The sequence below is a fragment of the Terrapene carolina genome, unplaced genomic scaffold (assembly GCF_002925995.2).
Source record: "Terrapene carolina triunguis isolate 2854851 unplaced genomic scaffold, T_m_triunguis-2.0 Scaffold67, whole genome shotgun sequence".
NCBI lineage: Eukaryota > Metazoa > Chordata > Testudines > Emydidae > Terrapene > Terrapene triunguis.
Genome location: NW_020664418.1, coordinates 22,378,213 through 22,403,901, shown reverse-complemented (window position 1 = coordinate 22,403,901; position 25,689 = coordinate 22,378,213). Strand labels below are relative to the sequence as shown.

The following is a 25,689-nucleotide window of genomic DNA, read 5'->3' as shown; positions in this document are numbered from 1 at the left end:
GGGGGGGGGGGGGGGGGGGGGGCGGGAGAAGCATGAACGTGGCGCACTCAGGGGAGGTGGCGGGGCCGGGGCGGGGATTTGGGGAAGGGGTTGGAATAGGGGCAGGGAGGGGATGGAGTTGGGGCGGGGACTTTGGGGAAGGGGTTAGAATGGGGGAGGGAAGGGGTGGGAAGAGGCGGGGCGGGGCCGGGCCTCATGGAAGGGGTGGAGTGGGGCGGGGGGGTTCGAGGGCCCACGGCAAAGAGGGGAAGTCGACGCCTATGGTGCACACTGGCCAAACACTGCTGGGCATATCCTAGCCACATTTAGGAAACTCTGCTGGACTCCAATTGTTAAGTCATTCGCCATGTCTCTGGTGTGTTTCTGGAGAGCTCCTCTGACTATGCAATCTCTGCAATATAAGATGACTACCCATCAAAGTTAACTGTAAGAGAGTTGAATTGCACTGACTAATGTCTGGAAGCCTAGGGCAATAGACACATTAGAAATGAAAAGACAGATGATAATTAATAATAATACTTAGCACTTCACACATTCAAGGCACTGCACAAATGTTAAATAATTAACTGAGACAGAATCATAGAACTTTGTAGCAAACTTTGCTTTTTAGTTCCACTAGATGTCACTGCAGCAGTGAGAGACAGAGGTAGGAAAAAGCAGGAGGTATTTATATGCAAAATTAGTTTTCTTACCTGAAATTTTTATTTCTCCTATATGGATCCATTGCAGATCACAAGAGAATGCTAGATTAGATTTGCTAGGTCAACATGGTTTCCAGGAGCCCTGTTCTTCCACCACAGGATATGAACAACTCCTACTGACTTAAATAGGAGTTGCTTGTATCCTACAGTGTAGGGTCCCTCAAAATACTAGTGATCAGATATGGATCACATATCATATATAAGGAAGCAGTATATTCAGTCCAACAACCTGAGTTTTGACGGTGTTTTTGTTCTGAAAATGCAGTACTCTTTGTCAGAGAACTGGCACAACCTAAATACAATCAGGGATATCCACACTATCTCTACACATGGTAGGCAATGTTATAACATCTATAACTCTTTATTGCCAAAATCAGATGCTAAATGGCTTATTTCAAGTGTTAAACAGAGGTGACGCTCTTGTTTAATCTGTGCTTTACAATAACATGTTGCAATAAACTCCATTGTTTAAAGACAGACAGAGGTCGATATTCTACCATTTGAAAACAGATTTAGAAAATCCTGAGAAATGATCAGCTAAACTAGTCACGTGGCATTACTGTATATTCTGGAACTTCTTTTCAACTAGGTGACCCATCACACTATGAACAACAATACAAATCAATATGCCCCAAGACATGTGAATGTCAACAATGGAGCAGTAATCAATAAAGATTTTTATAACCCATCTTATCATGGTTTGTCATCTATCTCTCCTTCCCGCTGCTTAATTATGTTTTCTGTCTCCACTGGTATCAGTTTTTGGGTGTTCAGTCCATTTCTCTCCCCTCTGCTTTTCAAATCCACCAACAGCTCAGAAAGAGACCTAAGTCAGATTCAGGCTTAGAATCAATTATTGTTTTTAATGATACTTTGTTCTCATTTAATGCTTTACATCAGTACATGTCAAAGAGCTTTACAAGGGAGGTAAGTATCATTATTCCTATTTTACAGATGGGGAAATGGAGGCACAAGGAGGCAAAGTGACTTTGCCAAGGTCACCCAGCAGGCAGTGGCAGAGCTGGGAACAGAACCCAGATCTCCTGAGCCCCAGTCCGCTATTCTATCCACTAGGCAACACTGACTCCCAATTCAAACATTAAACTCAAAGATTTTCTGCCTTGCAAAATATGCAATCTGGAGCTAAAATTGTATCAGACAATGGGCTAGCTTTATTTTCAAAATAACACGTTAAGAAATAGATTTTAAAACTGCCCATTAAACTGGTGGATTTAAATGATCACTTCTTCCTGTTACTGGCACTAGTGCTTCAAAATATCTTTGTAAGTTAGAAAAAAAAAATTAATACTTTTCCTGCTTTTAATTTTTACTAACTTAACACTTTTTCCTTTTTTTTTTTTTTTTTATATAAAAGTTAAAGCACTTGCCCACCCCAGCCTGGAGAGGTGAGAGTGTCTCCCCGAGCCCATTCATTCTTTGGCCTTTCTACGATGAGTGCAAAGGGCCAGAATTGTGATGTGGTCACTCCTTTTCCTTTTAAATAATAAAATGCAGAGCATTCCTATGGAATCATGTAGGGCTGGAAGGGACTCAAGAAGTCATCAAGTCCATCCCCCTGTACTGTGGCAGGACCAATTAAACCTAAACCATGCCTGGCAATGTTTGACCAACTTGTTCTTAAAAACCTCCAATGATGAGGATTCCACACCTCCCTTGGAAGCCTATTCCAGAGCTTAACTACCCTTACAGTTAGAAAGTTTTTCCTAATACAGATGCTCCCAGAGTTACGTAAACCCGGCGTACGCAAATCCAAGCTTACAGAAAAAGTTCCGTAAGCTAGAAATAGGAGGGGTGTTGTTTTTTGGTTTTTTTTGCATAATGGTCGGAGATACGTTTCCGACTTATGCAAAATTCGAGTTACGCAAGGGGAGCGTCTGTATCTAATCTAAATCTCCCTTGCTGCAAATTAAGCCACTTACTTCTTGTCCTACCTTCAGTGGACATGGAGATCTATTGATTCCTGTCCTCTTTATAACAGCCCTTAACATATTTGAAGACTGTTATCAGGTTTCCCCTTGGTCTTCTTTTCTCAAGACTAAACATGCCCAATTTTTTTTAACCTTTCCTAATAGGTCAGATTTTCTAAACCTTTTATCATTTTTGTTGCTCTCCTCTGGACTCTCTCCAATTTGTCCAAATCTTTCCTCAAGTATGGCCCCCAGAATTGGACACACTATGCCAACAGAACCCTCACCAGTGCCAAGTAGAGTGGGACAATTTCCTCCTGTGACTTACTCCTGTATTACACTCCGCAATATTAGCCTTTATCACAGCTGCATCACATTGTTAACTCATTCAATTTCAATCTATAACCCACAGATCCTTTTCAGCAGTACTACCACCTGGACAGTTATTCCTCATTTTGTAGTTGTGCATTTGATTTTTCTTTCCTAAGTGAAGTGCGTTGTCCTTATCTTTACTGAATTTCATTTTGCTGATTTCAGACCAATTCCCCAATTTGTCATAGTGGTTTTAAACTCTAATTCTGTACTCCAAAGTTCTTGCAACCCCTCACAGCTTGGTGTCATCTGCAAATGTTATAAGTATACTCTCCATTATCCAAATCATTAATGAAAATATTGAATAGTATTGGATCCAGGGCTGAACCCCGTGGAACCCCACTAGATACACCCTCCCAGTTTGACAGTGAATCATTGATAACTACTCTGAGTATGGTCTTTCAACTAATTGTGCATCCACCTGATAGTAATTTCACCAAGACCACATTTCCCTAGTGTGCTTATGAGAATATCATGTGAGACTGTATCAAAAGCCTTACTAAATCAAGAAATATAACATCTACTGCTTCCCCCATTCACTAGGCCAGTAACCCTGTCAAAGAAAGAAATTAAGTTGGTTTAGCATGATTTTTGTTTGACAAAATCATGCTGGCTATTCCTTATAACCCTATCATCCTCCAGGTGCTTACAAATTTCCTTTGAATCATGAAATCTATCATTTCATGATCACTTTCACTCAAATTGCCTTCCATCTTCAGATTCACTACCAATTCTTCCCTGTTGACCAGAATCAAGTCTAAAATGGCTGCCATCTTGGCTAGTTCCCACACAAAAAGTTGTCCCAAATATATTCCAAGAACTTACTGGAAATTTTGTGGTTTTCGGTATTACTTTTCCAACAGATGTCTGGGTAGTTAAAGTCCCCCATTGTATCAGGTCTTGTGTTTTGGGTATTTTTGTTGTTCTAGAAATGCCTCATCCACCTCCTCTTCCTGATTGGTAGTTTATAGTAGACTACTACCAGGATACCCCTTTTATCATTAACCAGTGACTCCCACCTCCTTCTGGACTTCAGAGCAAGGGTATATATTCTTGATTTTTTTTTTTTTACCCCACCTGTCCTTCCTGAACAAAGCTATAGCCTATACCAATATTCCAGTCATGAAACTTATCCCACCAAGTCTCTGTGATGCCAATTAAGTCATAATTTAGCTTATGTACTAATATTTCCAGTTCTCTAATTTCCTTTGTTTTGTATTTTCCCATCAAGTCTTATCAAAGCATAATATCTAGACTAACTTTACCCAAGAGTGCTCTAAAGCTAAGAATCTGCCACCTTTTGTGAATACACTATGGCACAGAGTATACAGAAACATAATGACTATAATCACCATCTTTATTGTGCAGATGCTCTTTTGAGTGAGGGGTCAAAGTATTTTCTGTATAATCAAAGCTTTTATTTAAAAAGTATTGGTTTAGCCCTTCTAGTTACAAAGAAAACTTCCAAATGTGAACAGCTGCTGCTCTGACCATACAGCATTAGGGGAAAGTGCAATTTATAACATTTTCAATGCAGATCATATAAATGAAGGCGTTTTGATGTTTTTAAATATAAGAGGCCTGATTCCCAGGTCTGTTGAGAGCACTTTGCGCATACGTAAAATCAGCAGATCTGTCCATAAGGATTTCTCCTCCCCAGTAGGGAGACAGCAAGCAAAAGGGGATCTGGCCAGGGCACCCTTCGACCTGGCCAATCTCTGGCTGCTGAAATAGTCCTTTTGGGGCTGTCAGTGACTGGCCATAAGTTAGAGCAGCTCTTAAGACAAGGACCAGACAGGTCCCTGGTTAGCCCCAGGATTGAGGGAGCATAGACATGTCATTCAGCACAACTCAGCCAGACCAAAGAATCTGATTCAAGATGATCAGTTTTGTAGCCACTGAATGTAAATATCTACTTCGGCCATATATGGTAAAATGAACTTTAAAAAAGCATCCAAATGATTATGTATTACAATATCCAGAGGGGAGTGTAGGTTGAATGAGCACCAACAATTCTGGGATAGTGGAGGAAGATTCTGGGAGTTGAAGAAGGAAATGCGAGTGATTTGCAGGTATAGGTGAAAAAAAATAAAGTGAGAACAGTTTGGGATAGAACAGTAACAACTATTATAAAAGTTAGCCTGTAAACCTTTGAAAGGATCAGCCAATCAGAAAAGCAATTCTTGGCAACAAAAATGCATTCATGCGATAGATACCATTAGATTTCTGAGATCCCTTAAGTGACATATTGTATTTTTAAAAAAAATTAAGTTTACTTACATCCTCAGATTCAAAGACATGACATATCATTTTGTACTGTTTCTTTCCTTCTTGGGCACCAGGTGTCGTCTCTATACAGTCTTGAGAAGCAGACCTTGGCATCCGGCGTCTTGCCATTAAAACAACGATGTTACCAATATCAGCAATGTATGAGATTGTGCGCAACGCATGATCCATCATAGTTTCCTACACAAAGCAAAAAATAAACAAAAATGTTCCACATGCACAATATTACTCCAGAAATGTCACTTTTCCCCTCTCCCATATTGTCTAATTTCTTGAGCGTGACAACAGGCAGCTAAGCTTGCATCTCTTTGTGCAGTTTATATGGGGCCAGATCCTGCAGCCTTTATTCAGCCAATTTCTCAAACAAAACTGCCATTGAAGTCTTAGCCTGAGTTACTGAAAACTCATGGGCTTCAATGGAAATTTTGTCTGAATAACAACTGCAGATATTTGGCACACAGGCCCTATTACAAAAAGTTAAAAAGCATCAGGCTTCAAGTAAAAAGAAAATATGTTCCAATATTTTAGAAATAATTTCATCGTGTTTGAAAATACATCGCTTTTGCAAACAATTAAACTCCAAAATAAAGCAGTGACAGAAGCTGTTTATAACAAGATCATGAGCATTACTACTACGTCAGATAAGATAAAGAAGGATTCAACAAACCATAATGTAACATTTTCCGAAATACAAAGTTATCATTTTCTTTCCTCATAATGGATTGTAAATGTTGTGTTGCCTTCTTCTCATTACGAGGGGCAAATTTTAACATATATATTCTTCCTCCTTCCTCCTCACCATGTAAGTCACACCAGCTAGGACACAGATATCTAAAAGGGAGGTCAGCCTAGAGTCTGGATTCAGAAAGGTACTCAATGCACCCGTAGTCTACTGAAGTCAATGGCACTATTTGCATGCTTAAAGTGAGGCACATGCTTTAGTACCTTTGCTGAATTAGGTCCTAGTCTGAGTTCATATCACCTCTGAATTTGGCCCTCTATGGATGTCTGTTGGCAAATGTTGGTTTCCATTTGCAGAATCTGTACAGGACTACTTAAGTTCAGCCACCTGTAGGCAGGTGGATAACTGGTACACAATATGTTGCACAATAGGGGAGATAAGGAAAGCTCTGGGCAAATTCTCCTCTCAGCAACACGAGCATAATCAAAGCTAATGAGCCTTAGCTAGGATAACTAGTCAAAATCTTTCTCAGCCGAGTCAAATTAGGGTTGTCAGGCTGCCAACTCAGTTACACTGGACAAGCTTTGACCCCTGGATTTTAGCTGAGAAAAGCCTTTTGCTCCTTGATTTTAGGAAACAATGAAAACCTGCCCAAACTATGGTCTGAGAAAGGTATCTTATGTAAGATCACGCTATTGCTCCAAAAGGTGAAAAAATAATTCTGGAGCAGTTTTTAAACACTTTTCAAAAATTTCTACCTCTATCTCACATCTTTTAGTACTGCATCCTCTTGGTGGATTACTTCTGCCTTTTAATTTATTTCTCTTTTTAAACTTTGTGACATTACCAGGGAAATCTCAGCTTACCATCTCCAGATGCTTTCTCCCAGGAATGTATCATTATGGAACTAATAAAGCTATCCTTGGGCAAACATGAAGTCAGCGAATGTTTGCAATCAGGGAAGAATTTTTTTTTGTCACCGAACTTGTTTTATCTCGGATATTACTATGTATTTGTCTTTTGCAATGATCTAAATCTTTGCGTTATTGATTTCTAGTTTATACTTCTGTCATTTGTTTGTTCAATCAAAAAGCAGTGATCTCGTAGAGGCAGAGCCTTCAAGGGCATTTTTAATCATATCTCCTTTGCATCACTGGGTATAAACTTGCAGTAAGTTTTATTATTAGTGAACTTGCACTGAATATGAATAAATGAATGTGGCCCACCAGCTACCTTACAAGATTCCTCATTTATGAGGTGTTCTGCAGCTAAATAACGATATTACAGTTCTGAAAGAACTTTAAACATTTAGAATTGTAAAGCCAAATAGTTTTTTGTACTGATATTCTAGGTAATTGTAAATTTATACAGGTTTTAAGCAGCACTCTTGAAATATTTGATTGTTATTTCGCCTGAAGAGATAAAACATCCATCAAATCTTCTGCTTGAACTGGAATACAAACACTTGTTCTTGAATCAGTGCTTTCTGAATCTTCCCCGTGCCGCAGGTATTTAGTCTGAAATCAATATATTGTTTTATTGTTTCCCTTTTAAACATTTCGGGCCCTTGTCCAGGAGACAAGGGGGCCTCTGCAGCTTGTGGCCCATGTAAGGTCTGCAGCTATCATTCCTGGCTTTGCAGCTGCGGGGGGCTGCTCCCTGTTCCCAAAAGGGTGCTTTTCCATTGGTGGTTGTCATGCAGTGTGACGTTACATATGTGATGTCAGATTTCATCCAGCCCAATTGAGATATGTAGCAATTGGGCTAATGAGAGTGAAGTGATGGCACAGAGCAGACTGTTGTGAACGGAAACAGTCAAAGAACTTTTTCCACCCTACAGCAGTCTGACATGTCATGTAGAAACATTAACAAACAAATACCCAATGGGTCAGTGCTTACTGAGTGAGGCTATGCAGTCAACCATCTTGAGGGGGCTCCTGTGATTTAGCTTTCCTCCCTGGCCCCTCCTCAGCAACCTAACGCACATAACACATTGGGGCTTTGCCTTTGGCCTTGTTCAGCAGGATGACCTGCCTCCTGACCTTCTGCAGAGCCACTACATATGGCTTTCTGGGACCTGTGTGACTCAAAAGCGCATGGAAAACTGTTATAATCAAAAAAGATCTCTTGATATCAAGGAAATCTTTCAGAGTGGACCCAGACATCAGCAACTCCAGAGCAAAATGTAAAGCCTGCTTTTGTCCTTGCTTTCCCCAAATAGCACCACAATGATAGCACCAGTCCATTCTGGCTGCAGGAAGGAGAAAGAGATGCTCTTGCATACACTTTAGAATTTTGCAAGGTGTTTACCATCCAGCATGGCAGGGGCCATATTAGAACTTAGATTGACAGACGTTGGATTCACCTAAATCAGAGTTGGGAGGAACAACTGGCCCAGTCAACTATGTTGATGCCCACATGGCACAGTAAGACCCTGCAAAATCTCAGCTTCTGTTAAAAATATGTTTCCAGTCTTCAAGGTTATGGAGATAATCCTGAGACGTGAAACAAGCATAACCTTAGTGTTCTCTTTCTGAGTCTGCAGGTAGCTTGATGCACTGTCCCTGTGAGGTGTGAACACCCCTAGTCTCCATGACCCTCAGTGGGATGTGAACTCAAGGCCAATTATGATACTTTGTATGTCATCAATTATACCACTGCTTACCATTTTTTCAAATGGGGTGGGAGTGAAGTCCAGGGGGTCAAATTGGGAAATGCAGAAGGGAAAAAAGGAAGAGACATACAAAAACAGGTGAAAGAAAGAAACAGAGAACGGTGGATAAGTGAGGAAGAAATAAAAGGGTGGAAACAGCAGTGGTCCTACAAGTGAGATTGTTTTCCACTACGCAATGCTGAATGTGACATATAACTAAAAAAGTTTAGTGATTACATAAGGCCATATTCTGCCCCTGACCCTTGTGTAATTGTCACAGTGGCAGCAGTGGGAACTCTGCTGTGGATTGAAGGTCATACATAGTGGAAAATGTATGTCCTGGACCACAACCCATAATTTAAAAATGCAATTTGATCCACTCCAAAAAATGATTTGATCCTTCCACCCCTTCTCTAACTATTCATTAGTTAATTCTTCTCCTCACGGAGGTAAGGAGCCACATATCTGGGTATTTATCTATCAAATTACAATGCTTCTCTCCCAGGCCTGAGAGAATAGAAGAGTTTTTCAGGTCAGGAAGAATAACTGTTTTAAGAACCATAATACAATGTAACTTGACAGAGCTAGAAAAATACCAACACTGATAGCTTATTGGAATCTGAAGCAGATCTCAAAGGAGGGTTGGGGGCAGGGGTCTATAGATTTTTCTAATCTCTTTTTTCCAGACACTATTCTTAAAATGCTTTTAACAATTCTTTTCAGTCTGAAATAAAACATTCCGTGTTTATCCCTAAACTGTGATAGATGAAATGTGATGATGGCCACAGAAGGGCTTGGGGGTTTCTGTGAGAATTTGCAGGGTCCAGCAGCATCTATAAAGCTTCTCTCAGTGGAGGAGAAAATGTATTATAATGGACATCTCCCAGCAGTCGATGGGAACTCTGCAGCGAGAGTTGTTTTTCAGGAGATTGTTCCAAGTATCCAAATCATACATACAAGGTTCACAAGAAAGAATGGAGGTGGGGAAATAAATACATCTATGCATTTAGAGTTTCTGTCCCCCATGTCCACCACCCACGAGCAGGTCAAAGATTTTTTCCCTCCCAATCCTAAAAGTAGATTCTCTCCTGCTTCCCCCCCACACCTTTCCATTGTTTACTACAACTAAATGTGGAACTAAGTATATGCCAGATAAACTGTATTAACCGCACTTGTCCACCTTTCTTTTTCTTCCTCTATCTCCATATTTTTTCTCCTTTTCTCTCTGCATCATTGCTCTTTTCTCTGCTCTCAGGGTATGTCTACACTACCCGTCGGATCGGTGGGCAGCGATCGATCCAGCTGGGGTCCATTTATCGTGTCTAGTATAGACGCAATAAATCGACCCCCGTGCGCTCTCCCGTCGACTCCTGTACTCCAGCTCAGTGAGTGGCGCAGGCAGAGTTGACGGGGGAATGGTAGTAGTCAACTTACCGCAGTGAAGACACCATGGTAAGTCGATCTAAGTACATCGACTTCAGCTACGTTATTCACATAGCTGAAGTTGCGTAACTTAGATCGATCTCTCCCCCCGAACCCAGTGTAGACCAGGCCTCAGTATCCCCTCCCATTACTTTCCCCCTTCTCTCCTTGTTTCTCTCCCTATCTCCCTGTCCCTAAATCCCCCATTTGTCTTCTCTCCCCTAATCCCTCCATCTCTTCCTATCTGGATCCTTAATCTTTCCCTGTTCCCTATCCCGAGTCTCCCTATCCCAAACCTCTCACCCATATCTCTGTCCTTGGAAAACCAAATATATCCTCTCCCCCCCCCCCCCCCCCCCTGGTTCTCCTTCTCCCAAATGGCCATCCGGGTTCCCCTTCATCCAAATCTCCTTGCCTCTATATGTGTTGCTCTCCTAGAAGTCCCTCATGGATTTGTTTCCCATATCCTGGTTCCCTGATTTCTTCATTCTCCCTTTCATATGTTCCGTTTTTCCTTCTCCTTTGGTGTCTCCCTCCTCTCCCCTTTTTACCAGGGAAAAAGGACTGTGGCTACTCTGAGGGTCAGTTGATGAAATCTGAAGCAGATCTCAAAGGAGGGTTGGGGGCAGGGGCAGAGGGGCTGCATGTTCTCCCACAGCTCTCCTGGTGGCTGATGGCTGCCAGGAACTAAATAGGAGCTGGGAGCCTTTACCTGTACAGTTCCTGTGGCTGCACTGTGGGAGCACGAGTCAGAGAGCTAGACAACTCAGAGGCCTTCATAGGACCACTCCCTAGGGTGGACACTGACTCAGAATACCAGACGCTCCGGTACTTCTGGAATGGCGTGGACACGCCCCCACCTGCGTGACCCCACACACACAGTGTGTGTGAGATCACATCAGTGGGGGCAGAGCAGAACACTCTGCAAAATGGTATCCCATTGAACATCAGCTTTACCAGTGACTGGGTTGTGGAGTCAGGGCATGTAGATTTGCCAACCTCATGTTGTTCCTCACCTCTCCTGCTGCTTCACTATCCCAGCTTTTCCACATTGTGAATGTGAGAAGCAGGAGATGGTTGCTGTGGCACTTGTGCCAATTTCACTCCCGGACTGCAAGCCCAGCCCACAGAGCAGAGCAGCTAGAGATCAGAAGTATGGCACGCTGTCAAAAGCGGGGTTATTTCTAACACATGAGTTGAACAGGTGGTCACACAGAGCTGAAAATATCACGTGTGAGTGACTTCAGGCTGGTAGGGGCAACCATTTGCTAGTTTTGCCTATGGCAACAAACTCACTATAACCACGGGTCCAAGGTGATAATATGCCTTACTGCCACTACTGACCCAGTTCAAACCCCAGCATAAATCAAGTTAGATGTCTACATTTTCTAGTGAAATTAGAATTCTTTTAAACCAGTTAGTAACACTAGATGCTTCCATGCATGACATACAATAAAATTACATAAGGGTTAGAACACTGAATTAATGATTGCAGAAAGTGGTTTTATATAATTGACAGATATAAAACTGCAGACTGCCTGTGCCAGCTGCTACACCAGTTGATATAGAGCCGCAGGAATGAAGCCAGTCAAGAAATCTCTCTATCACTGGTAAAAACACAGTCAAGCTAAAAATGCAAATACTTATCGACAGTGAGTACTAAAAGACAGGGGAAGCAAAGCCTCCGGCTACTCTGAGACCCGCTGTACACAGAAAAATCAGCCACATTCAAAGTAGGCTTTAGTAAAACCCTTTAACATAATCAGTTCCAATATCAGATTTTTATTTTTGTTCAATATACAGGGCCAGACTCTCGTACCCTCACTCACAGTGAATAGCACTTGTGGAATAAGGTAATACTCACCTTGAGTAAGGGTATCAGAATCTGCCTCAGGGTGCTTTTGCTTTTCCTTGTGTGTAAAGCCCATTCAGTGTAACTGCTCATATTGAAATATTTAAGGAAAGGAGGGAGTGAAGTCCATTGAGGGCAGCCTTCATTAAACCAACTGGAATAACAAACCAAATCCATGTATCACTTTCATCCCATACATCTAGCTACTGAATGTGGCTGCTCATTCACCAATAATTGGCTCTTTTCACCCTTGACCTGACTTGATTGTCTGCATACAGTAGACATGTTAAATGTATGTCGTAACAATGAAGACAGATTTTGCTATCAATGCTATAAGCATCGATAACATGCTCTGCATTGTACAAGACAAAGCATTTTTACCATCAAGAGGGAAAAAAATATAGGCCTGAATCAGTACAGCTACTGCTGGTCAGCGCTGAAGTGCATTGGCAGAGCTGGGTATGGCAGATTGCAATGCAGCTGCCACATTACATGGTATATTCTACTCTTCAGCTGTGCAAATATGGAAAGTTTATAGTATGTCCACATTAAAAGAAAAGTACACTGGCTTCAGCCAGTAGTGTTAATTCCTTACTTTAACAAGTACTAGAACTACCCAGATTGTACCTATAGAATAAAAACAAAACAAAACAATTAGAGGGGGGGAAATACTTCCATACCACCTGGTAAATCTCCAGCCTCTAAGAGCTCTAGCTATTCATCTACTCTAGACATGTTCTCGAGTATTAGGGAGTTATTCTCAGGATGTATGATTACAGTCAGTCAAGACAAGACAGCCACTCTATATATTCATTAGAGAATAATGGAAAGCATTAAGTCCATCATCACTGAACAACCTTACGAGGTGGCCTGTAACATAGCTATAGTTGTTAATTCAGCAGTCACCATTTCTGCAGTAGTCTTGCTAATGTACCATGTACATAACATTCCAGTGCAGGTGGCTTCAAAACCAAGTTTTATGATAATCATAATGCTGGTTGTAAAAATGAGCACAATAAGCCGACAATTTGGGTATGAAAGTTTGTTCTGAGCCCACTGAATGAAACTATTATAGTACATTCCTTGCTGCTATATATGCCTTCTAATTTTGTTGGTGGGGATTTTCCACCCTTTTTCCTGATCTCCCCACAGTGTAAGAGATTTTTATCCTACTTAAAATTTAGATTCTATTTACTAAATTAAATTTCATTAGATTGTAAGTTCTTCAGGACAAAGACAATCTTTTACTATGTGTATGTACAACACACATCAAGCACAACAAGGCCCCAATCTCGGTCTTAGCCTCTAGACACTACTGTAATATTGTAATAAATAATAGACCTTGGGGAGGAAGGATGACAATTCAGATACAGTTTCTTGAAAATCGGGAAGTTAAATGAAGGGTTTGCTTAAAGTGGCAAATGACCTTTTTTAGAAAAAAGAGAGTGGAACAAAGAACCAGACCTGAAACTCAGGATAGCTCTTAAGACATAACAAAGCTGAAATGGAGTAGGTGGACAACCACACATGAATCTTGAAAGGCTTCAGGATTTTAACCTAACTGGTTTTACACCTTGATAATATGCAGGTTTCTTCCCAACACAGAAAATACAGCAAAATAAAATAATAATAATAGTAATAATAATAAGGAAAAAAACCCAGACCCTCAGCATAAAAATAAAATACTGAGAAATGGCAACTTTGACAAATATTTGACAAATATTGACAAATGCAAATATGGTGTATCCTTTCCAAATGCTGGTATCCATTTCAGTGGTGTGTTTAACCACATATCCAGTAAAGACAATTTCTTTCTCAACATGTGAGAACGTGTTATTCTAAAGTGAGAGCCATTGTGTAAAATCAGCAATATTTTTTAAGCATTATGATTAAACACTTACCTGTGTATCTGCATTCAGAACTTTAATCCTCTGTGTGGAGATGAACAGATCCACTTCAGTCAAGGCCTGGGAATCTCCCTCAGAAGTCTAAAAGACAGTCGCATTGTAACAAAGGGAATTTTAATTTTCTATTTAAAGTGACATCTCCACTGATCACTTCAAGCAAAATGTAATGTTGAACAATTACATTGCTGAGCTACTACAAAGACAGCTATTCAAAGGTGTTTCCATATACATGCAAATTTAGTATTAGAGGACATTTACTGCAGAGGAAGAGATGTTTTTATTTTGTAGGTGAGTATGAACTTTCAGAGCTCATGGATGGTGCTGAATTGACGTCCTCTATTTATTGACATAACTGGAGAAATGGCATGGATACTTTCCCACACTGTCTCATCTGCATGCCTCATCCCTGTTCTTGAGGCACCACCAATAGACATCAGAGAGTAGTCTATTCTCCATACCTATTCAGTCCTTACCATTGGTACTGGAATTACTAATAAGGATGCAAATCAGAGCTAATCGTTGTGGTAACTTAGTTTTTTGGTGACACCATTAATGAGAACCGAACTGAGACCCAAATTATCTCACATAAGGCCAAACGGCTTTCAGATGATAATGGGAAGTTTCTTACTGTGTACAGTAACTGGAGTTCTTCAAGATGTGTTCTCCATATGCAGATTCCACTGATGATGTACAGAAAACTGGATGGAGTAGCCATGTGTTGTTGTGTCCATGGCCCATTGGTCAGTGGTGATGAAGGATCAAGCATGCCTGAAGCAAGCTAGTGAATTTCTAGAATCATTGGAAGTAGAGCACATCTCTCAACCATACCATCAAAATGAGTGTTTCTGGGACTGGGAAGGTCAGTTGATTTGCGACAGAGCAGTGGGTTGTCCCCTCCTGTAGAAATGCTGTCATTCCCTGCGTGGTTCTGATGACCTTTGGTTGTAGAGGGGCTGGAGGATAGGTCTCTGAGAAGGATATGATTGTTTTATGTGTTTCCTCTGGAGAACTGGCATGTAGACTACAAGGGGAACAAGGGTGGCTTCTGAGTCCCTCAGCAAGTGGAGGGCCTTGTTTGTCTAAGACGAACAATTCAGCTCCTTCGAAAGGCAGATCCTCCACTGTCAATTTGGACTTCTCTGGGGAATCCCAATCCCTCAAGTCACAATGTCCATCACATAACAACCACCATTGCCACTTATCTTGCAGTTGTATCCACCACGTTAAGTGCTGCTTGGAGACTTGTCCTGGCTACAAGTTGGCCACCTTTAACTAGCAGTGTGAAGTCCTCCCAGATCTAATTGGGCAGGCTATCCACAAAGACAAGCAGTCTCTTGTGTATATAAAAGTCATACCTGGCCATTATGGCCTGATAATTGGCCAGGCAAAACTGTAGGCTTGGTGAGGAATAGGCTTTCTGGTCAGATAAATCTAGTCTCTTTGGCTCCCAATCCTTTGGCGTGAACCTGAATTGTTTTGCTTTTTCATTTGTCACAGTGACCACAAGTGAGAATCCAGTAGGGGGTGTGTAAAAGAATTCCATGCCTTTAGGAGGCGCCTGATATTTTAACTGCATTGTGAGAGGTGGAAATGGCAGAAGTGTTAAATGACCTTTTTGTTTCAGTTTTCAACAAAAAGTTTAGTAGAGATTGGACATCTAACATAGTGAATGCCAGTGAAAATGAGATAGGATCAGAGGCTAAAATAGGGAAAGAACAATTACAGGAGGGGGTGGTTCAGAAGCAGATCTCATGGATTGAATCATTAGGGAAACCTGAAGGCGGGCCTCTATCCTTCTCTCAGGAGCTGAAAGACTTGCAAATCATACATTTACAGTGATGTGTGATCATCTCACACAATAGCGGCACTTTGAGCTTCCATCTGAAGCTGGGATAGCTCCCTCACATGAAGGCCTGCATTTGAATACAGGAGAACTGGACGATGCCATACCAGTGACAAAAAGTGATTCTAACAACTAAAGGTTGCAACAAGCAACCAAATGATTAAAATTAAAAACCATAAAAGCCAACACTATAAACTAAACTGTAAAAACTACTGCTAAAAACTCTAAGGGAAAGCTTGGCAGTCTTTTGGACAGTTGGGCTCTGACTCCAAGCTGTAAGACGGTGAGAGGAACTGTATGGCAGTCTTTGTGCCTCACCCTTATATGCCCTCACAGCAGAGCATGAGGATTGAAGACAGTATGTACACTCTATGGGTACTGCTGGCCACAAAGATTCTGATCTGTAGCACGCATATGAGGTGCATGTGCACCATCAGTGGAATGTGCATATCGACAAGCACTCAAAGGAAAATATCTGGTCTCTTCTGAGTTGTGCTGAATTAGGATCAGAGGCCTAGAGGTAAAAGACTCTACATCCCATTACCAATCTAGTTCTCAGTGGAGAAGTGCCCACATCACAATGTCTACCATCACAATGGACACAGAGTAGCACCCTTGTTGGCAGTCTCAGCAGAAACCAAGGACTGAATGGCCATGGAGCCTGAACTACACCTTCATCAGAAGAGGTGTTCCTTCCAGCTGAGGATTGGATCACTGATGAAGCAGCATAGGGAAGCATGCTCTATTGCTGCCTGCACTCTACCTATATTTGTGGAAAAAGAGAAGACTTTGCTCTCCAAGGGGTATCAATCCAGGACCACTCACCAGCACTGAATTCAGTAAAAAAATAATAATAATAATGCATTTTTTGTTTTGTTAATTATATTCCAGGTGGGTCAAACAACATGCAAAGAGTGAAAGCCACATTACACTTTGGCAAAGAACTAACTGCATCACTTACAATCAAGACGATCACAAATAGTGAGATTCGCTCTAATGACAGTTTTGACAATTACATTTAGCCTGACCCTACTGATGTATATTTTGTGTAATTGGGTGAAATATCTCATGAGCAAATTGTGGTAGTTACCATCTTGAGTTGGAAAATTAAACTTTGTGTGTGCTTAAATATCCAGAATAATTTAATTAATACAAACACAATAAGTCACAGTCATATCAAATAACATCATCAGCATTAATTGCTTCTCCTGTTAAAACAAGCATAAGCATTAGATTTTTAAAAATTCTCCCCGTCATAAAATTGGCTGTTTATATGGACTGAACAAACCACAGGACATTGTGACATTAAACAGAAGAAGAGCAGCAACAGACAGGCACTCCAGCAAGTGGAAGATGAAAGAAATAAACAAGTGTTTCTTGTTCCATCCAGTGGCCTACTATTAAACAAGTAAAACCAAAATTACAACTTTATGAGGATCTGTAATGAAAAACACAACACTCCACAGGGAGCAAGGACAACAAAAGTGTAAACAAACATTAGCATTCAAGAAAAACAGTTTACACACCGCTTTTTTCTTGATTTTAGCCGCCTTTTGCATCCTCTGAGGAGCAGCATAAAAAAGAAAGCAGACAGATGCACACAAAAAAAGAGAAAAGACAGTGCGTGAAGTCAGGGAAACCTTTTGATTATGATTCCAGCCTCTTAAATTTTTTTTTTTTTTTGCAAATAAAAGGAGAGATTGGTTTACAAGCTATACAGGTTTGAAGCATATTGGCTTTAATGGGATAACGGACATTGTCAAATGGGGTTATGCATACTGTCAACTGATTACAGAAATACTGTAGAGTGTTGTCTGTTAACAACTGCTCATTACATTTTTTTCCTGCTGGATACACCATTACCTAAAATTGCATACCAGGTACTTACATGTGCACTTTCAGGGTGTCCAAATCCAATATTTATTAATTCAAAGAGATATATTTGTACATACAAAAGTCGTATTAGTCCCAGAAGTACTATTAAGGCACTAACATTTCAACATCAGGCTATGTTTATAATATGGTAGCTCCTACAAACTATTCTAAATGAAGAGTTTCATGCATCAAAATATGAAAGGCGGGTAATTCTCCTTAAATTTAAGGATACCGTTTCCTGAACAAAAGGATTTAAGGAACACTTTGTCTCTCATAACTTTTAGATCAGGACAGTGCTTAATCTGTAATGAAAGAGGTGCTGGGGCTCGAGCAATTTTTGTTACTTTCATAAATGATGCGGCAAACCCAGAGGTGCCAGGACTATGAATTGCCAAGCTAGAGGTGCCAGGGCTCAGCCCTGGCACAAAATAAGCACTGGATCAGGTTCAAGTTTCATTGGATGCTTCTGAAATGGACACATGCAGAGATCAGATACAGTACAGAACAATCTGTGGGTAGAGCCTGGACAACTCTTCAGAAGAGAGATTGCAAAAGGTGTTGGAGGAGAGTCAAACTTCTGTCACTCGCCAAAAGGCTACTTATTTTACCTGTGTGGTCGTTGCCCTAACAAGCTGCAAAATACCACTCAGTTATGTTCACTGTATAGATGCGCATGTGAATGAAAGGTCCACCTAATTTCTGTATGAGTGTGTTAATATTTGTGGGGAATCAAGCATATGAAAGAAATATATGTCGTTTTAATCTGTTTGCAGAGCATGGATGTCCATGGTAACTTAGCATTCCCTTATGAGAGTTAAGGAAGAAGTAGGATCTACAGTGTGATAGTTAACACAAAGGGCAGAAGTGACACAGCAATGCACATTACACTTAGGTATGACACTGTGTGTATTCTCTTCTAGACCCTACAAAGAATCCACTGTACTCTGCCCATTTGGTAAAAGCCAATGGATTCAGTAATCTAGTACACAGCTTTTGCCACCAGTGATATCACACCTCTCTAATGCTGCACCCTTTTAGGGGGGGCAATCCAACTCCAAGTAAAGTTAATGGAAAGATGCCCATCAACTTTAATGGGAGTTGGACCCGACCTCTAATCAGAATATTTGATGCAGCCTTGGCAGTTATCCAGGTCCATATATAATAGCTTTAACATTATCTGTGTTCAAATTCGCTCTTAGTTAATGACACCTATAGGAATACTCATTTATTGTGGCCCCCAACCTTCTTAAAGTATGAGCCTTATCACTGCCCTATGAAGAATGGCGAGGGAACTGTCATCTGTGTACAGAGATTTCCCTGGCCCTTATGGAAGGGTGTGAGAAACCATACAAACTATTCAGTGAATCCACGCAGAAGATGTATTAGCTTTGGCACAGGGGGTCTCCATGCTGAGGAATTCCCCTCCACTTAAAAAGCTGAACTGAAGCACTGTTGTTTGAAAGTTGGGGAGGGGTCGGGGCCCCGGGAGACTTGAGGAGGCACAGGTCCTCCCCACACACAGCCTTGTGGTCTAGCAGATACTGACACTGCCGTCACAACTGAGTCCAGACCCCTTTCTTTCTCTGTGGGAATGCAAACCAAAAAAGGTAGAATTCAGAGGAAATACCAGAACAGGAACTCACAATTCTCCTCCCACTAGGGATCCCTTCTACAGATTTTTCCTCTCCCAAGCAACCTCTCCACCATATTTTTCAGGAAACCTATTTACATGATGATGAAGCAACTGCAACTCCTTAGCATATCACTACCACATCTGGGCCTGGTCTACACTGGGGGGGGGGGGAGAGAATCAATCTAAGATACGCAACTTCAGCTACGAGAATAGCGTAGCTGAAGTCGACATATCTTAGATCAAATTAAAATTACTTACTTCGCGTCTTCGCGGTGCTGGATCGACGGACGCGGCTCCCCCGTCGACTTTGCTTCTGCCTCTCGTACTGCTGGAGTTCAGCAGTCGATGGGAGAGTGATCGGGGATCGATTTATCACATCTATACTACACACGATAAATCAATCCCTGATAGATAGATCGCTACCCGCCGATCCGGCGGGTAGTGTAGACGTACCCTTAGTGAGCTAAAAGCACCCATTAAAGAGGAATTTCCAGTACATTAATTCTGAAATGGTGCTTCTCTGCCAGAGAGAGCCACCGCTTCCATGCCCCATGGGACAAAGTGAGCTTGGAAAAGCAATGCTGAAAAGCACTATGTGTCTAGTTTTTTGCTCATTGTACAAGAAGTCTCCAAAATGACTCTCCTGGTGAAAGGCAGATTTTGAAGTGAGGTTATTTCAAAAAGTTTGCAGTGCATAAATAGCCCTGCCCTAGGACAGAAAAACAATGATCTGAGAAACACCTTTGAGACCTGCTGGCAGTATTTGTGTGGTACAGTAGTTGCACTATCTACAAGTATCAAATACTCAGATAAAACTGATTAGTTCATAAACTTGGTATGTACTGCCAAAGATTTTGTGAATCAAGCCATTAAAAATGTGCTATAGAGAAATTAAGATAAGAATTCACTTCTGCAGATCTTTACATCTTTATTAACCCTGAAAACCACTGAATGCTACTTTTGGATGCCATAATTTTCTTATAACTGTAATGTTACTTTCAGCTCTGCCTCAAACTTCAGATACCTCAGGGACACCATTTTTCAAGTACATCTATCAAATACATTAGGTTGAAGTACCTCCAAGTTCATCCACATTGGACTTCTATGCATCCTTTTTGTAACATGCCAAGTTACTATACCTCCTATTTCAAGCACATGGAGACAATACATGATAATGACATCTCTTACTTCAGCTACATTGGGGCTGCTTTGCCCTTCACTTCAAGTCCACTTCAAATGTCACCAATGTTTTTACAAAGTATATTTACAAAAGGCAAAAAAAGGTTACAATTTTATGAATAATAAAGCCAGCCACTCTTGTAAGTCAGGCCAGGTCAAAAATTAAGTCAACCTATGCTCAGAGGTGTGAAAAACCCACACCCCTCCACGACGTAGTTAAGCAGACCTAACCCCCGGTATAGACAGTGGTAGGTCAACAGGTTGACCTAGCTACCGCCTCTTGGTGAGGTGGATTAATTAGGCTGATGGGAGAATCCCTCCCGTTTCTGTAGTGAGTGTCTACACTGATGGGCTGTTGCAGCTGTGCTGCTGTAGCGCTTCAAATCTCGCCAAGTCCTCACTTCTCTTCCTTTCTCTGTGTTTTCTATAAAAATTATAGCCACATTAATCATGTGCATACATCAGACTGCCATACAAAATATGAAGCTGAAAGCTTCTACCAGGACTGCCTTACACCTGACAGTTTAGCAGCAGAATTAATTAACAAAATTGTTTCTTGGTGTTAAATCACAGTCAAGGCTCATGTGGTGCTTGTGACTTCTCAAGAATCTCATGAACAGGAATTCCAAGGTTTGGAATGCTCAAGAATCTGTAGCAGCAGAATAACTACCTTTAACGCCTTCCAAGCCTTTCTAAAGCCCAAATCAAGAATCAATAAAGATGTGTGTCTTGCTGAGCAGATTATTTGACCCAAACTGGATGTCTCCAAACATATGCCGATTCTACTGATTAAATTATTTTAAATGAAATGTGTATTTTTTTCTGATTAACACTTCAATCTACACATTTCAGATCATGTCCTTATCTATACGTAGATTGGATATAATGGTACAAATCTAAATAAATCAATTCTTCAAAGCATGGTTAAAAAAATTCTTCTATCTGGATTATATATTCAAATAAAATGCATTTATTTCATTGACCACAGAAAGCACTGTGTGTTAAAATATTTCCATGCAAATCCATGGTTTTAAGTGACACAAACACAGATCTGTTAATGAACCTTCTTGCCTTAAGAAAATAATATTTTGATGTTTTTGAAATGCTTTCAACTGCTTACACAACCTCTTACAGGATCTAACATGGCGGCAGGAAGAAATCAGTCATAAACCAGTCTTCTATACTTTACAGTTGGAATGTTTTCTTATTACAGTCTGGATTTTACCTTCAGTACTTATACTGTGCAATTTGGAATAGCCTCTGTAATAATTTATATTTTGTTCTTCAGAGGATTTGTAAATTCTACAATGCTAGACACTGGAAACAGTGAGGATTTTCACATCAGCAGATATGTATTCACTTGAGTGCACCTCTCAGTAGGTTTGAAGCTTCAGACATTTCAGACTATTCAGAGTTCAGTTATCAAGGGAGTCTATTCTACAGACCATAAAAATCACCTACCTTGACACGGCTCACTGCCTCTTGAGCTTGCATCATTCTTATATTTTTGGAAGGGTTACGTTCTGAGAGCAGCTGTGTAGAACCCAAGTAATTGGCTGCAAAGATGATTCCATCAATGAGATCTTCAGGTTCACAGGGTCCTGGAACTACAGACAGGTATACAATTATTACCTTCCAAAAGGGAGTAGGGCGACAAAAAACTTAATGAAGGGTATTGATACTTGCACAACCTTTCCTTAATACATTTCTTTCATTACAACAGTCTAATTAAAAGAAGCATTGCAAAGTCCAGCACACATTAAACAGCATACTTATTTCCCAAAATTTTGTCTCAAACACCTAAAAAGCAAATGTGTAGTATTTAAAAATCTGCATAATGTTTTGATCTTGGAATTAGAGAGTAGTTCATTGTAGCATGCTGCCTTGGGAAAAGCACAACAGAGCTCTTCACTATACTAGGCCAAATACTGCTCTCAAATGTATGCACAAGCTTCCTTCCAATTGATATTAATGTAACATTCATAATACGTTACATTTATTGAGTGTTCTTATCTTTGGGCCAAATTCTGTTCTTCTATTTGGGTTTCTTGGTACCCATATTTGTCAATGCGAATGAAAAAAGTGCACAGATCGCCAAACTCTTTGCCAACTACAGTAGAACCTTGTTAGCTCACACTAATGACAGACACCCATGGGCAACAACTGCATGTTGTGAATCAGCAAGTAAGGAAACACAAAAACACTTCACGTATCACATTCTAGGGTTGATACAGGTAGGTGTGATGTAGGGGGTCAAATATCTGAGCATCACATCCAATGTACAATATCTGGCAGGTCTGAGACAGAGGTATTTCTTTGCTGTGGTAGATGATGTTAACGCAAAAATGCACAATCAAAACAGCACTTCATTTCATACACCCAAGAACTTTAAAAAGGAACAAAAGCTGCAAGGAGACTGTGTCACTGATGTTTCCATTTTAAAATACTACATTTCTTATGCACACCATAACTCTCTAAAGTTACAAAAGTAATTCTGTATGCAAAAATACACAAAGGAATTAGGAGGATGGTGATACAAATGAGCACTTAACATCTATTTTACCAATCATCATCTATGTTAACACCCCCTGAAAGCTCTTATGCGGAGTATATTGAATTTAGTAAACTGCCTAACATAAGGAAAGAAAAAAATTCAAACACTAAGTAACACTGCGGGCACACCGACAGGCATGTCCTGCTACACACTCATTTGGCAGAGGTAGGAAGGATACAACAGATATTCGAAGCACACATTTAGCAGAAAAGATCATGTTTCACAGAGAAGGCTGTTTTCACTGGGCCATGAAACAGTAAAGAGATCAGCAACCCTTCATAGGGCTGTAAGTCGGGCAAAAATAGTAGTCAGAAACAGAAGATTTGGAGGACATTTGTGTACTTTGCTTCAAGAGAGGACCACTACTGAACTTCAAAGTCTGAGGACAATGCTACCCACAACAGAAAAGAAAAGAAGCTGTCTTTGTGCTCTCTGGCCATATGATGGACCTGAATTCAGGAACTGATTCAGACAGACAGCTTCCAGACTCGTACAGATGGTATACACTAATAACTGGGGGAATAAAGAAGTCCAAATAGCCTGCCAAGGATTAACACTAAGGGTAGAGCTGCACAGCACATCAATCACCCCATCCATCTGAAAGAAGGGAAGATGCCAGATGGCAGCTGAAGAGGAGGAAAAAGTGGACAGATTAAAAAAAAAACCTGGAGTCAAAAATGAAGGAAATTTGGAACTTATTTTTGATGAATATTACTCAAATTTAAGCCCCAATCCAGCAAAGCACATATGCACATGTTTAGCTTAATAGATAGACTCACTGACTTCAGTGAGATTTTCAAATTAACTACCATTTTACAAACTGCTTTAGCAACTGCCAGGATAATTTTCCAGGGATGGAAAAAGGAGAGGAGGCGGGACGGAGAGAGAAATAAAGGATGGTATTTATACTGTACTTGTGTTATGCTCATCTCCTTTATTCAATGGTTAAGTCTTATTTTCAGCTTGATTACATCAACACTAAAGAGGCAGTCACTCCACAACTTTGGCACCAATCCCTTGACTGTAAATACTCTGTGTTCTCCAACAGCTCTACAACGGGAACTTGCTATGAGCCATATCAACATGCCAAGCTGCTAAACCATCTCTCCCAAGTAAACAAATTAATTGTGTGAGGGGGGAAAAGGGACATTGAATGGAAATGCTAATTTAATTTAAAAAAAAACCCCAAAACTCAACAACAATTTTCTGGTAAAGTGAACTTGCTTACGTATATAACCAACTGAACTTGTCTGATGCATGCATGGGCGAGCCCTTGAACAGGAAAAATAAATACCATGCTACTTTGATAGAATGCACAGAGGTAGCTACTCGCATCTACTTTAATTAGTGGATATTTCTAATTCCTCGTTGTCCTAAATTCTAATTTTAAAAAAATCATCAAACACAAATTGAGTGTGATTAATCCCTTAAATTTCTTCATCAGAAAATGCTGCTGCCTCTTATACTTCCATACAGACCAAACATGCGACTGCTATAATGTCAGCCTGCTGCAGAAACAAAACAGTCTTTGTAATTCGGTAATCACAGTACATTTAAAAAAAATCAATACTAACAGCCCCACGGTCTCCAGAGACCTAACATTAACTAACCAACATTAACACAAAATGGAGCAATTTGTTCGGTTAGGGAAGACTGCAGTTTCAAACTTCCAAAGGGTAATTATTTACAACAATGGGCCAGATTTTGCTATAAACTAAACTAGTGTAAATCTAGTGCTAATCCACTAACCTCAATTAAGTTATTCTGGATCTTCATCAATGTGACCCAAAGCAGAATTTATCTCAGTGTACTGGCGAGAGAATTTTTTTTAAATAATTGAACATATCTTGACAGTACCCTCTAAAAAATTAGAAGGAACCTCAACCAAATCTGTAGGAGTCTACTCATCAAAGAAACTGCATGACCAGTTCCACAGCAGGTCAAATCATTTACCTAGTATCTCAAGAATCAATTACAGCGGGTGCAGTTCTAAACTACTGAATGAGTAAGAACAATCAGCAAAAATTCCACAAAGACACCAGATTTTAGATTTGTGATCCCATCTAATAAGCTGATTTCAGCACAGTTTCTCTTTAAGGTGTTCTGGTCCCCTCTACCCTGCTTCACCAAAGGGGATATATACTTTACAAAGAACTGATGCATCTCTTTGCTGAAGTGCATATAATGCCTTTTCAGGCCTAGCTTTTTGTCTCATGTATCTTTGTCTCTTCTACAGCACACAACTAAACATATTGGCATAATACTTACAAATCCTCTCCTATACAATCCTTGGCAAGTCAAGCAATGACCAGAAGTCTGATCCATAATGCTGCAGGATTTGCAACAAAATATTTTAGAAAAGGAAGTGACACTTATCTACAAATATAGGCCCCCTACCCTGTTTTATTCACACATGCCATCTACTGAATTCAAGGGCGTCTAAGGTGCTCATGAAATGCAGGGTTTGGTTTATCCTTGGCAATATCACATGCTTTGTAAGTCTCTCCAGGAATAGATTTTTGTCTCCATTTGTGTTCCAAAGTACTGGGAGACTACTTGAAAGGCACTTTACCTTCACAGACATCAGCCTACAGTTCTGCATTTCCTCTGCTATATTTAAAGACATCACTAACACCTCAAGTGGCGCATGGAGCTATAATCCCTGCCCTACTTTAGGTGTCTATGAATTACTGACTGTTGTAAAAGAAAAAAGAGCCATGAATTCATGTCATGTGTTCCCAGCAGTTTAGTGACAGTGAACATGACTTTCAGCTAGTTTGTTTTAAAACATATTTATTGTAG

The 25,689-nt window shown here is 40.5% G+C and overlaps 1 protein-coding gene across 1 annotated transcript in view; it reads right to left on the bottom strand.

The window, feature by feature from the left end:
• Window positions 1-25,689, bottom strand: part of APBA2 (amyloid beta precursor protein binding family A member 2) — a 212,030-nt gene that overhangs the window by 34,934 nt on the left and 151,407 nt on the right. Inside the window, exons 6-8 of the mRNA XM_024193111.2 lie at window positions 21,795-21,940; window positions 13,798-13,884; window positions 5,282-5,467 (exon numbers count right to left, since the gene is read on the bottom strand). Coding sequence (XP_024048879.2) covers window positions 5,282-5,467; window positions 13,798-13,884; window positions 21,795-21,940 — 419 coding nt within the window. The remainder of the gene's footprint in view (window positions 1-5,281; window positions 5,468-13,797; window positions 13,885-21,794; window positions 21,941-25,689) is intronic.